The following is a 15,349-nucleotide window of genomic DNA, read 5'->3' on the forward strand; positions in this document are numbered from 1 at the left end:
CTTACAACACAGTCAGAAGGTGAGCAGCTCCTTAGCTCTGGGCTCCTTTAGTTACCAAGTCAGCTTAATACTGGTGAAGGTGGAAGCCTTTGTGTTTAATTTGCCTGGGTTTGGCACAGCATTTATATTAATGTATACAGGGCAAAAACCTAATAAAGGGCTGAGTCTACTGCTTAATAATTTCTCCCCAAATTCTCAGTATCTAAAACTCTAGATTCCAAAATTACCTGTTAATTCATGTGGAAATCTTGATCACTGCCAGGATAACATGGTCTACCTGCATTTGACCTTTTTGGCTAACATTTACTAAGCTATGCATACACACTCTCTAAACTTCTTCCCTTTGCACACCATGGCTGAGATGGCCTAATGGTGCCTTGAGGGAAATGAACAAAACAGGCAGATTCTCACCTGTAAGACTGGGAGATATTAATCTGATAACACCGTGAATTGTGCTTCCTTCCTTTCTTTCCTTTTCTTTTTTTTTTTAAGATTTTATTTATTTGAGAGAGAGAGAGCGAGCACAGGCAGACAGAATGGCAGGCAGAGGCAGAGAGAGAAGCAGGCTCCTTGCCGAGCAAGGAGCCCGATGTGGGACTTGATCCCAGGATGCTGGGATCATGACCTGAGCTGAAGGCAGCTGCTTAACCAACTGAGCCACCCAGGCGTCCCTGTGCTTCCTTTCGGTTTGCCCACTTAGGAACAATAAAATAATGGTTTCCTTTTCAGTTAAAAAGATGTACTTCACTTTTAATGCCCTGTGGCTTCTTTTTACATTAAGTGTTTTGAAATAAGGATATATATAAAACCATAACAAAAGACTTTAAATATTATACTTTCTGTAATGTAGTTATTCAACTTCTTTGAATTTACATTTTTTTTAAAAGATTTTATTTATTTATTTGACAGAGAGATCACAAGCAGGCAGAGAGGAAGGCAGAGAGAGGAGGAAGCAGGCTCCCCACTGAGCAGAAAGCCCGATGCAGGGCTTGATCCCAGGATTCTGAGATCATGACCTGAGCCGAAGCCAGCTGCTTAACCCACTGAGCCACCCAGGCGCCCCTGAATTTACTTTTTATATTTATATTATTTTATATTATTTACTTTTTATATTATTCCAGACTTTGTGAAATGAAAGAAATGTTCTATATACTTGCACTGTTTAGTATGGCAGGAACTAGTCACCTGTGGCTACTGAACACATGAAATATGCCTAGTGAGACTGAGGAACTAAATTTTTAGTTTTTAAAATTTTAATTAATTTAAGTTTAACATGACATATTGCATTATACAGAGGATCTATATATACATATATGTATTTATATATATATGTATGTGTATATATAGACATATATAAAATCTTGATTGTATTTGATGATGAGTAGCTTCAATCAAACACAAATTATAACATTATTAAAAACAGCAACATAGTGGAATTATTTTGTGTTCTACAATTAGGAACTGGTTAAATAAATTATGATTCAGCCACAGGTGGAATACTAGACAGACACGAGAAATTATGAGAGGATTTCAGAAATTGGGACATTTGTGGTATGCTATTAATTTTTAAAATGAGGTTAAAAATTGAATATGTAGTTAAAAATTGAATATGTGTATGAGGAAGGAGAATTCCAACTTAAGATTGCATATTTACCTTTCCAGCCTTCTTGCAATCTCATAGAAATAACTGTAAGAAGAAGGAATGGTAAAAATCTGTAATAGCACTATAAATTACAGGAAAGTATTACATCAATGGGCTGGTAATTTTGAAAAATGTACAAAAGTTAGAATGTAGATGAGGTCATACAGACAGCGAAAACCACAAGAACAAGTTTTCCATGACAAGTGCCAAGGAGAGGGCTGATCTTTCCACTGAAGTCCCAGAGTAGTGTGGTCTTTACACCTGCAGCATTATTATTGCCAGCAAATGTGAAAAATGCAATCCTGAGACTAGCTTCAGACCCATTTTAGTTAGAAATTCCAGGGATGGGACACAGCAATCTGTGTTATTTAGCAAGCTCTCCAGGACATTCTCATGCTGGCTCAAGTGTGAGAACTGTGCCCTTACAGGACTCTCTTGAACTTTGTTCATTGTCATCACCTGCAGAACTTTTTAAAATGACTGATTCAATAGGTCCGTGGTGTGGCCTATTCATCTGGATTTTTAAAAACTCCCCAGGGAATCTGATGTTCAGGAAAATTGAGAAGCTCTTCCTTAGAGAATTTGCAGACTTGGGAAGTTCACAGAGTAGAAGCCACCATGCCACCAACGGGCAAGTTCCCTTGCTTCTCGTGACTGCTCCTGAGATAATGCTGGAAGAAGGTCCCTTAAACAGAGAAGGAGGTGCCTGGGTTTCTAGTTTAGATACTGGGCTGAAGAGAGAATCAGTACAAAGCCCCGAACAGCCCTGGGTACTGCTACAAATGGAGGGAGGGAAAAAAAAACACAAAGATAAATTGTTGTTCCATCAGATCTTTCTAGGAATGAAAGGGTGAAATAATGTAAGGTGCTTAAGCCTCAGATGAGCCTTGGTTCCCGGTGAGCAATCTTAACCCACTCTCTTAAAGGGGGAAGCTGCCTGCTCAGCATACCCGTTCTCCTGTCTCCATTCTCCTTATTCAGGCGAGAGGCTGACTATGAGAACAGCCATATAAAAGTGCTAAGAAAACCGTATCAGTTCAGAAAACCTATATCAGTACCTTGTTGGTCAAACTAGCCCTTTATTTACAAATATGAATGGACTGCCAAGATCAGCAGACTTACAAGGAAAACTATCAGCATAACAAAAGAAGGGCCACAATAAATAAACATACATCATCACAAAAGGAATTAGAAAGAGGAAGAGAGCAGAAGAAAACTTGGAAAATAATTTAAAATGATATCCTTAAAATAAAAAGGGCATTCCATAAAAAAACAAGTGACTATCAAAAATGAGTAATCAAAGAATGAGAAAGAGTTCTTAGAAATTGAGAAAAGGATGGCCAAAATAGAATAACACTAATGATAATTTCTTTGGAATAAAATAAATATTAGTAATCTGGAAGATAAAAATCTACAAATTTTATTTCAGAGCCAAGGCTGATAAATGTGAGAGACCCAAGGTCTATCCGTGGGAATTCCAGAAGGCAAAAATAGAGACTACAGAAAGAGAAAATTTAAAATGTGAATAAAATCAAGATTTCTCTTTGGAGGAAACAAAAATCTTTAGATGGAAAGCGTTCAATATTCTCACTTTTCATACTCTACATGAAAGTGTACCCTTTATATCTAAGTCAATTCTTTACTTTCTCATATGGAAGAATTGAAAGAACAGAAGTCCTAAAGTCCAGATACAGAAGATTACAAATAATATCTTCACAAGATGCCAGAATTTCTTTTTTTTTCTTTTTTGTTTTTTTGATGCCAGAGTTTCTAAATACACATCCTAGCATTTGTTTATTGTTAAAAAGGAATAATAATTATTAAGCAGTGATCACATTCCAGCCAAGTGGCACACAGCAAGGAGGGGGAAACAAATCCTCCACTTTTACACTGCTAGATACAATTCAAGAAAATACCAAAATGGGACAGTGATGCAAATTAAATTTGAATGCAGTAACACCACAGAGCATTTGCAGTGCTGTTTGATTTTCTCTAGATAAATAATTATGACTAACTCCACTGGAATGTCACAGGAATATTTTTTTCCAACTTGAGTAATTCTAGGATCACCTAAAATACTTGGTAGCTTCATGATTTTAACATCTACCCCCACCCGCCGCCACACAGACATATGCACACATACATTCTATTCTGCTGTGATGATTCTTTTTTTTTTTTTTTTAGATTTTATTTATTTATTTGACAGATCACAAGTAGGCAAAGAGGCAGGCAGAGAGAGAGAGAGGAGGAAGCAGGCTCCCTGCTGAGCAGAGCCAGATGCGGGGCTCCATCCCAGGACCCCAGACCATGACCTGAGCCGAAAGCAGAGGCTTTAACCCACTGAGCCACCCAGGCGCCCTGCTGTGATGATTCTTAAAGCCTTAATGAGATCAAAACCCTCAAGGGAGTTCTAAATTTTTTAGAAAGGCAGGGAAATGTGGGGGTCTTAGCCTTAATCCGCACACTACCATTGAGTGTGTGAGGAAATTTGAGAAAAGAAAGATTGCTAGATAAATAACAACAGACCATCAGCAAAACACACATAGCATCTACTTAAAATCTTAGCCAGCATCTGATTTTCATCTTTTCCTAAATAGCACTGCCCCCAGATGTATATGCATATGGGATCTGCATCTTCACAGAAACCAAGTTCGCCTAATTGTCCTTTAACTAAAGTCCTACATATTTTTGCTGGTGCCAAGTAACCATCAACACAGAGCTCCTTAGAAATCATATAATCCCATCACTTGCCCAATGCAAGAATTGCCTTTTTACCAGAAAATGTTTTTACAGCATTCAACAACCTGCTGGATTTTTACCAGGTTTAACTGCTATGAATTTTTCTTTTTTTAAATATTTCAGTCCAAAATTGCCTTTTGGCATCTTTTGTTATTAGCCTCGTTTTGCCCTAGGAGCAGACTGCTCTCTTAATAGGAAATGCTGTAATTTTTTGAAAACAGCTATCCCATTCAAATACTGCTACTCTCCCTGGGTTTCTGTTCCTCAAGGTAAATGTACTGGTAAATTTCTTCTACTGGTTCATCATACTCCATGGTTTACCTACCATTCATATTTTGTTTATTCTGACTGCTAAATATTCCACTTAAAATGTTGTGACTCTAATTGCGCACAATATTCCAGGTGAAATTGATAATGATAACAATAATGGTATAAAGATAACAGCTGCTACCTATGGAAATACCAGTACAAGAACAGCACAAAGCTTTCTGTCTTGATTATCTCATTACCTTTAAGGTATTGCAATATAGTAGAGATAAGAAACCATAGCTTGAAAAAGCCAAGTGACCTATCTGGTTAGCTTGAGGAATCAATACCAGAAAGCTACCTGTATCCAATAAATGACCTCTCATCCAATATACACATTAACTCAAAATCCTATCCAATCACTACTGCCTTTGTGATGAGCATTTTGAATCTAATGACATATTCTAAGGTGCAATCAATTTTCACTTTAGGAGTGGAAGAACACTGCTCTCCAAGTTCTTAAAAATCACATATGTATATTCACTAAAATATTGACCAGTACATAGCATAAACTATATCCAAAATATATTAACCTGTGCCATAGTAAATATAGATTCAATACCTTAATTTGTTTAAATGTATCAATCTACATTGACCTCTTTAATAAGGATTATTTTCAATAAAGTTGTTGAAAGAAAATAGAGCATTTATTCATTCAATAACCTAACAGCAAGCTCTTTTATATAATATCTAAATTGGAATTCAATAAGACAACAACTGGCACATTTTTATTTCCTCATTTCCTTAAAGCATGGTGACTTTCTCGGGGAAGAAGAGAGACCTGAGCCAACACACTCTCACTCATTCATAGATGTGTTTACTACATTGATTGCAGAGATTTTAAATGGTCAGCAGGTGATGACTTTCTTCTCTGGTCAGTTTAAAATATTAGCAAAATCACAAATAAATTATATTTTAAAATGGACTGCACTTTCATTTCATCTAAGTACAGTGTCAAAGAGCTTTTAAATCTCCCTCTTTTGATTTTGAAGTTAGCTATTAATTATTTTCCCTGTGACAGAAGTAGAAGAAATTAATTTTCATTTTATACTGTAGGCACAGCTGGCTGAGACATTCTGAGAGTAAGTAGATAGCCCTACAGATAATGAGACTTACTTATAATGTAAAAGCAAGAGCTAGAATAAGATCTACAAAAATTGAGAGGGGCAATGTTTTGAGTGTCTCTTTAGCTGGATTTACAAGATCTCATAGTTAGGTCAAACCTGTGGTAGTACAGGAATCTTTAAATATAATATAATCAGGCTATAACAATAATTAATTACCAAAGTTACTGCTCATTAGATGACTACCATGTACCAAGGAAAATGCTATATTCTTTATCTTAATTAGCTCATTTAATCCTCAAACAACCTGATGTGGTAGATATTATTATTCCTATTTTATCTATGAGGAAACTGAGGTTCAGATAAATTGGGTGACTTCCCTGACATAATGTAGGTATTCAGAGACTCTGAGAGGCCAGCAACAACTGGTTTCTGATACTGCCACAAAGGGAGTATTGGTTTTGTTTTTTTGTTTTTTTTTGTTTGTTTGTTTGTTTTGTTTTTTCGTATCCTAAAGGGAGATGCCTGACTGGCTATCCTAGTGAACACCTGGCATAGCCCTGTGAGCTGCTGGGAAAGTTCTAGATTCTCTAATTTACTATAGATAGCACCAAAGCTGAGACTGATGGAAAAACCAACAATATTCAAAATAAGGGCATTAACCTTATTCTCTGAGACCCTGAGGCTGTCCAATCCAAGTCACCCAGAGATAGACTGAGATAAAATCATATCAACAAATGGGGGAAAAAAGAGAAGCCTTTGGGGTTTTGGCAATGTGAGCATCCTGCCAATAGGTCTAGTTGAGAGAATTCCATACTCCCATTTACACAAGTGTTTCACATGCCCCAGGTGAGGAACCTGGACATGGGGTTAAGGAGTATAAGACAATCTTACCCTTCTAAGTAGGGGAGAGAGACCATGTCTCTCTAGCTGATATTGATATGGTAGTTAATTTGGCTCAGAATATAAGAGATTAGCTCTCTAAAAATTCCCATTTCAAAGATACATAATACTCTCCTTGCCCCTTTTGCACTATTTTTCATTTCTGGATGGAACATATATTTTAAAAGATATTATTTATTTATTTGACAGAGCGAGACAAAACGAGAGAGGGAACACAAGCAGGGGGAGTGAGAGGGCTTCCCGCTGAACAGGGAGCCTGATGTGGGGAGGCAGATGCAAGGAGCCCAATGTAGGGCTCATCCCAGGACTTGAGCCAAAGGCAGACGTTCAATGATTGAGCCACCCAGGTACCCCTGGATGGAACATACTAAATAGCTTTGCAGTAAGCTCAATCCCAATACCCCTCACTCAGAATAAAATTATATTATTTTCTCTGACATTAAACCAATATACTAATTGCTGACATAGAGACAAGGTAATAATGATTTAGTAAAGCCACTACTATGGCCATTTGCACTTGAGCGAGGTAGGGAGGAAGGGCAGTAAGGAGGGGAATGAGGAAGAGAAGAAGGAAGGTAAGGAGAAAGGTAGAGGCAAAGAGGGAGGGGAGATGGTGAAGGAAAATACATGAATGCCTAGATCTTCCTTAACGGAAAGAAACAGTTAAATAAGGTCTAATGTCAGACATAAACTTCAGAGTTACTTGTTTAAGGGACAGGATCCTAAATTCATTTCAAGAGGCTTAATTACTTAACTACCTACTTAAAATAGCAAGACCTGCATATCATATATTTTCAATATGACACCATATTTTCTTACCATTCATTCATATTCATTCATATAGCCATGATTTGCTGTCTGGCTAAATATGAATAAGTTTCAATTTTTTGTAAGTATAGGATATTTTCTTGACTTCTACAGTAGGGATCTTCCTATTAATCTTGTCCCTACAAAATCAGTGGCTTTAAATGCTAAGCCAGCTATCAATTACGACATCAGCACAGAGCCATTATTCCTCAGTGCCTGTACGATCTTGGGCAAATCACTTTACCTCTTTGAGTCTGTTGCCTTAGATGTAAAGACAGGAATATTAATATCTGCCTATGAACTTTTAGCTAAAAATGCTCATAAAAGACAAACAGGGTCATTATATAATGATAAAGGTCATCATATAATAATTATATAAATTAATCACAAAGATATAATAATTATAAACATTTATGCAACATTGGAGAACCTTAATATATAAAGAAACAAACTATTAGCTACAAGAGATAAATGGAATACAATAATAGTTGGGAACTTTAATAACCCCCTCACAACAATAGATTGTCCAGACAGACATCAATAATAGATTATCCAGACAGACATCAATAAGTAAACAGTAGATTTGAACAACATTACAGACCAAATGAAACAAAAAGACATACAGAACATTCTATCCAATAGCAACAAGATACATATTCTCTTAAGCACGCACACAATATTTTCTAGGATAGATCATATGTTATGTCACAAAATAAGCCTCAAAAAATTCAAGAAGACAGAAATTATATCAAGGGTCTTTCCTGATCACAAAGGTATGAAACTAGAAATCAATAACAGTAAGAAAGCTGGAAAATGCACAAATGCATGGAAATTAAAAAAAATCCTGAACCATCAATAATTTTTAAAAGAAATAAAAAGGAATCAAAAAAATATTAAGGCAAATGAAGCAGAAACAATATATCAAAACTTATGGGATGAAGCAAAATTGTTCTGAGAGGAGAGTTTATAGATACAAACATGTATCAAGATAAAAGAAAGATTTCAGATAAACAACCATTATATCTCAATAAACTAAGAAAAGAATAAACTAAGCCCAAAGGTAGCAGAAAGAATGAAATAATAAAAATTAGAGCAGAAATAAATGAAATAGAAACAAAAGCAATGAAAAAAAGAGTATAAAAGAAAACAAAATTCAGAGTTCATTCTCTAAAAAGGTAAACAAGATTGACAAATCTTTAGTTAGACTAACTAAAAAAAGAGTAAACTCAAATAAATAAAGTTATAGATGAAAGAGGAGACATTGCAACTGATACCACAGAAATACAAAGGATCAAAGTGACTATGATGAAGAATCATATGCAAATAAATTGGGCAACCTAGAAGAAAGTAATAAACTCCTAGAAACATACAATGTAAGAGGACTGATTCATGAAGAACTAGAAACTATGAACAGACCAATAACAAGTAAGGAGATTGAATCAGTTCTTAAAAACTACTCAACAAAGAAAAAACCCAGAACCAGGTGTTTTCACTGATGAATTTTACCAAATATTTATTTATTCCCAAAAATTTAAATAACAATTAATATCAGTCCTTCTCAGACTTTTCTAAAAAGTTGAAGAGAAAGGAATGTTCTCAAACTCATTTTACAAGGTCTGGACTACCCAGACGCCAAAGTCAGATAAGAATACTCCAAGAAAATTACAGACTAATATCCCTGTTACATATAGATACAGAATTCTCAACAAAATACTAGCAAAACAAATTCAACATCACATTACAAAAAAAAAAAAAATGATATACCATGAGCAAGTGGGATTTGTCCCTGGGATGTAGGGATGGTTCACTATATATAGATCAATAAATGTGACACATCAAATTAATAAAATGAAAGATAAAAATCATCTTAATAGATGTAGAAAAAAGCATTTGAGAAAATCTAACACCCTTTCATGATAGGAATTCTTGACAAATTTGGTATATAAGGACTGTACTTCAACATAATAAAGGCTATATATGACAAATCCATAGCTAACATCATACTCAATGGTTAATGATTAAAAGTATTTCCTCTAAGATCAGGAACAAGACAAGGGTACCCACTCTCAGTGCTCCTGTTCAGCATAGTACCGAAAGTCCTAGACAGAAAAATCAGGCAAGAAAAAGAAATAGAAGATATCCAAATTGGTAAGAAAGAAGTAAATTTTTTTGTTTGCAGATAACATGATCTTATGTATAGAAAACCCTGAAAGACAGTTAAAAATCTGCTAGAACTAATAAACAAATTCAGTAAAGATGCAGGATACAAAATAAACATACAAAAATCAGTTGCATTTCTATATACAAACCATGAACTCTAAAAACAAAATAAAGGAAACAATCCCATTTATGATAGTATCAAAAACAATAAAATAGTTATGAGTAAATTTAAATGAGAAGGTAAGAGATCTGTACAATGAAAAGTATAAGACATTGATGAGAGAAACTGAAGACATAAATAAATAGCAATAGCTTAAGTTCACATATCTGAAGAATTAATATTATTTACATGTGTATATTACCCAAAGCCACCCATAGATTTAACGCATTCTCTATCTAAATTCCAATGTATTTTTACAGGAATAAAGCCACAAATAATCCTAATATTTGTATGGGACCACAAAAGACTTAGAATAGTTAAAGCAATCTTAAACAAGAATAATAAAGCTGGAGGCATCACACTTCCTGATTTCAAACTATACTGCAAAGCTATAATGATTAAAACGGTACAGTATTGGCATAAAAACAGTCACATAGACCAATGGAACAGAAATAAACTTTCAGCTCATGAGAGTTTGGTCATGATGAGCTATGGTCAGTTCATCCTTGACAAGGAAGCCAAGAATACTCAATGGGAAAAAAAAAAAAAAAAGTTTCTTCAGCAAATGGTGTTGGGGAAACCGGATATATACTTGCAAAAGAATTTGTATCAGGAAAATACAAATCAAAACCATAATGAGGTATTACTTCACACTTTTTAGAATGCCTATTATCAAAAAGACAAGAGAACAAGTGTTAGCGAGAGGTGAAGAGGAGAGGAAGAGGGCACGAGGGAAGCTCGTGCTCAGATTGTGAGGATGTAAATGGTACAGACCCCATGGAAAACAGGATGGAATTTTCTCAAAAAATTGAAAGTAGAACTATCTATCAACCAGCAATCCTTCTTCTTGGTAAATAGATGAAGGAAATGAAATCTCTATATCAAAGCGATATCTTCTCTTCCATATTCATTGCAGAATTATTTATAATAGCCAAGACATAGAGATGACCTAAGTGTCTACTGATGAACAGGTTTTTAAAAATGTGATCTATGCATACAATGGAATATTCAGTCATAAAGGAAATCTTGTCATTTGCGACAACTAGATAAAACTTAAGTGGGTATTTTTAAAGATTTATTTATTTATTTGTGGGGGGAAGGGCAGAAGGCGAGGAAGAGAGAGAATCTCAAGCAGACTCTGTGTTCAGCATGAAGCCCGATGGAGGGCTCCATCCCAGAACCCTGGGATCATGATCTGAGCCTAAACCAAGAGTCGGGCTCAACCGACTGAGCCACCCAGGCACCTCAAAACTTGAGGTAATTATACTAAGTGAAATAAGTTAGAGAAAGACCAATAGTATATGATGTTATTTATATATGGAATCTAAAAATAAATACTAGGTCATAGAAACAAGGGGTAACTTGGTGGATGCTGGGGGAGATGGCTGAAGGTGGTTAAAAGGTTACAAGTGTTCAGTTAAAAGATGAATAAGGTTTGGGTATCTACAGAATAGTGATTATACTTAACAACTACGTATTTCATACTTGGAAGTTGCTGAGAGAGTAGATATTTCTCAACACATACACACAAACACACACAGGGTAATTGTGTGAGATAATGTATGTGTTAAGTAACCCTATAGTGGCAATCATTTCACCAAATATAAATTATGGCATTATACATCTTAAACTTACACAATGTTATATATATCAATTATATTTCAGTAAAGCTGGGGAAAAATGTTGTTAGAAGGATAACTGAATTGAAATAAGAAATATAAAAGCCCCTTTATTAAAATTTAAAGTTTCTAAAAGTCTGAGGAATTATCATGTTAATTTTAAAAGATTCATATCAGAATTATAATTTAATTACTTTAAAATACCTAGGTGTTGCCTGTGCCCTTAGGCATCAGTTCTTTAAAATAAAAAGTTCTTTTACTTACCTGAGGGAGTTGCAAACAGCTCAAATGAAATAACAACAGTGCAAGTGCTTTAACTATGTGCAAAATTATGATTATTTAAAATTCCATTCAAATTCCATCATGAAAAATTATCTTACCATAAAAATTTAATATTAGTACATGGCAATCTACTTAAAAAACACACACACACACACATCCTTACACCAACAATTTGAAACAACCAAAGAATTTGGACTTTGAAGAACATTCTACTCTTAAATTGCATCATAAGTTATGAAAATGCAAAGTTATCCCAAAAATACTTACATAAAAATAATCATCAAAATCCTACAGGCCAATTTCATTCAATAGTTCCTTATTGCTAAGATCAAATGTGAAAATAATGATGATTTAGTAACAAATATGAAATCAAGTTCTTAAAAATGCATGTAAATGTAATTATCTCTGCAAGTTTTTTTTTGTTAAATGGACAAAATACCAGCAATGTGCCATAAATGCTTGTATTTCCTCTCAAAGCAATAACTTAGAGTTGGACTCCTTGTCACAGCTAGAGTTCCTCATAACAGCTGAGATATCCTATCTGCACAGCAGTCAAGTTACTCATTATCTAGAATGCTGGATATAAAATCATCAGCTTCCAATTGTTTCATGGGATGAGGTACGAAAACATTGCAAAGAACTGACAAAAAGAGATTCAAAATCCCATTTTATCTCAAATGACCTCTGAGTGTGATCTCCAAAAAGGAGACAGGGACAGATTATGAAATAAATCAATGTTTTTGCTCACCCAATAGGGTAGGTGAAACTGAGGGTTTTAGGGAGTGGTGGGGGTGGTGACCCTGGTGGTGGGTATTATGGAGGGCACGTATCGAACGTAGCACTGGGTGTGGTGCATAAACAATGAATTCTGGAACACTGAAAAAAAATTAAATTAAAATTAAAAAAAAAAAATAATCACCCTGAAACTGTGGCCCAGAAAAGCAGCAACACTGCAAAACAGGTCAGCACAGGAAAGAAAATAAACATGCACATATACACCAATCTTGTTCATCATATGGCCTTCGGCAAGAATATAAAATAAATTTTAGACACTGAAAATCGTCCCTCAGAATAAAAACCATTCCACCAATCCACACTCTGGAATGTTTTGACTAGTCCAGAGACCACATTGATTTTGCAATTGCAAAGAGATAACGTTTATGAAAGGCAAAAACAATTGGGACTTCCTGTCTTAGCCTACCATCATCACTTATTTTCTCAACCCTACTGTGGCCCTGTGCACTAATTCCATTCTTTAAATGCCTGGAATAGCACTTGGTCTCCTTCTGAGGTCTTAGGGTCTTCCTTTTATTGCTAAATTATGTCTTCCCTTATATATCTCTCCCTGGGATTTAGAGATGAGACTAAGAGGTTGGCACATCACTGAGAAAAGATACTGTACCTCCATCCACCAGATTTACTATGGTAGCAAGACCTTTGTAGGACCTGTGGTCTGGACATGAACAAGAATAATCTTAAAGCAGTCTTCAGTCTAACTGCATTCTAAGAAAAACTTACAGCTTTCAATTTCCAAGGTGCAGTTTTGTTCATCCAGTGGGTACCGCCTTAAGTCCATCATGCAAGCAGCTGTGGTTGTAATTCTAGAAGAGAAATAGTAACAATATATACTGTTAGCTTGTCCATGGCTGGAGTTAGAAAAATTAAATCTAATATCAAATACGGCAGAACTGGGCCTCTAGGGGACAGATTTAGCCAAAGTTCTAGCAAAAAAAAATGGTGTAACAGCTTTGAATAACCATTTTCCTTTATAAGCCTCGGGCTGATTTATTTAAAAAAGAAAGAAAGAAAGACGGAACTAAGCCTCGGGCTGATTTATTTAAAAAAGAAAGAAAGAAAGACGGAACTAAATCAGTTTTTTCCCAGAGTGTAGTGTACTACCTGTTGTACCAAAGTCACCAGGGAGTGTTTGTTAAACGGGCAGTTTCCATGATTCAGAATGTCTTGGTGTAGGGAGGGATGGTCCCTGGGCTCTTTATTTTCTAGGCATCACAGGTGATTAAGAATATCAACATGGGTAATTCCTCTTCCACTCACAGTTGTTTCCTTCTCCCTCAAATCTGATCTTCATTAAATCTTGGCTTTGACTCATCATTTTTGACATTTCTAATGCATAGTATGGTATTTTGCAACTGCTTTAATACAACACACAATCAACCTTTCATATATTGCCTGATTTGCTCTGTGCTGAGTAATCTGATATTCTCATGACCTGTTAGAAAACATCCTCCTATGGGGCTGGAAGAGTGACTTATTTAGAACACCTGACACCTTTATTATTTTATCAGAGAGATACGAATATGTCCCTTTAATGTCTTTATATTCCTCTATCAAAATTTTTCAGTAATCTTTTATTGAAGACCTACTAAAATGAGTCAAAAAGCATGTAGTCCTAAATGATTTGTTAGTTTATATTTTTTCTTCCAGTATTCACATTTTTCCTTTCTACCTAGAACATGTGTCTTCCTGATCTTCACAAGCCTTCTCTTCTGATCCTTCAGGTCAAAAATCACCTCCTCTGAGAGAGGCTTTTCCCAAACAGCCCACCCAAAGTAGTTGCCTTAACTAACGTTGCATCTTACCTGTTTATTGCCTTCAGACAAGTATCACAATCTGAAATTATCTTGCTTTTTTTTTTTCACTTTTAAAAATTTAAATTAGTTTCAGGTATATAACATAATGAATTAACCATTACTCAGCCATAAGAAAGGAATGAAATCTTGTCATTCATGACAACATGAATGGACCTAGAGAACACTATGCTAAGTAAAATAAGCCAGAGAGAGAAAGACAAATACCATATGATTTCACTTCTATGTGGAATATAATAAACAAAGCAATTTAACAAACAAACAACAAGAAAGAGAGAGAAACAAACTGATGATTGCCAAAGGGGAGGGATGCGGGGGATGGGAGATGGGGATTAAGAAGTAAAACCTTCAGTTTCTTTCTTCGATTTTTTTTTTAAGTACCATTTCTCTCAAGAAAATGTAAGCTGTTCAGGGGCACAGGCTTTGTTCTATTTATTGTAAGGCAATCAATAACATCTTCTGGATAAGAAAAAATTATAAAGAAGCAAGCAGTTTGTTTTATTGATTATAAATCTTTTGTTTGGAGGACTATCTTATTGCATAATTTCTCTTCTTTTTTCCAACTTATAATGTGCCTTAAGTTTTAGGGATTCTTCTTATATTTTTAACAGTAAATATATTTTAATCCATTTGATTAACATTGTGTATATAGTACTAGAGTTTATCTTATCATCAAGCTGATTGTTTCTGCTTTCTTTTTTTTTTTTTTTTAAGATTTGATTTATTGACTTGCCACAGAGAGAGAGAGCACAAGTAGGCACAGTGGCAGGCAGAGGGAGAGGGAGAGGGAGAAGCAGGCTCATGACCCGAGCCAAAGGCAGTTACTTCACTGACTGAGCCATAGTGGCGCCCCTGTTTCTACTTTTAATGGGACTTACCAAATACTTATATTTTACAAATTCTAGAAATTATATAAAAACTAACATTCACATTTAACTATTAATTATATAACATTTAATTATTTACCAGGGGCTTAAAAATGACAACTTATTTTGGCTATAAAATATCTGACTGATTTTCTCACTGGTCTTTTTCTTTCTTTCTTTCTCTCCCTCTCC

General features: G+C 35.2%; 1 protein-coding gene across 5 annotated transcripts in view; it reads right to left on the reverse strand.

The window, feature by feature from the left end:
- Positions 1 to 15,349, reverse strand: part of GABRB2 (gamma-aminobutyric acid type A receptor subunit beta2) — a 247,981-nt gene that overhangs the window by 113,885 nt on the left and 118,747 nt on the right. For all 5 annotated transcript variants that reach the window (XM_059174221.1, XM_059174224.1, XM_059174220.1 and 2 more), the window contains one exon: positions 13,201 to 13,283. In XM_059174221.1, the coding sequence (XP_059030204.1) occupies positions 13,201 to 13,283 (83 nt within the window). The remainder of the gene's footprint in view (positions 1 to 13,200; positions 13,284 to 15,349) is intronic.

The sequence above is a fragment of the Mustela lutreola genome, chromosome 5 (genome assembly GCF_030435805.1).
Source record: "Mustela lutreola isolate mMusLut2 chromosome 5, mMusLut2.pri, whole genome shotgun sequence".
In the NCBI taxonomy this organism is placed as follows: Eukaryota; Metazoa; Chordata; class Mammalia; order Carnivora; family Mustelidae; genus Mustela; species Mustela lutreola.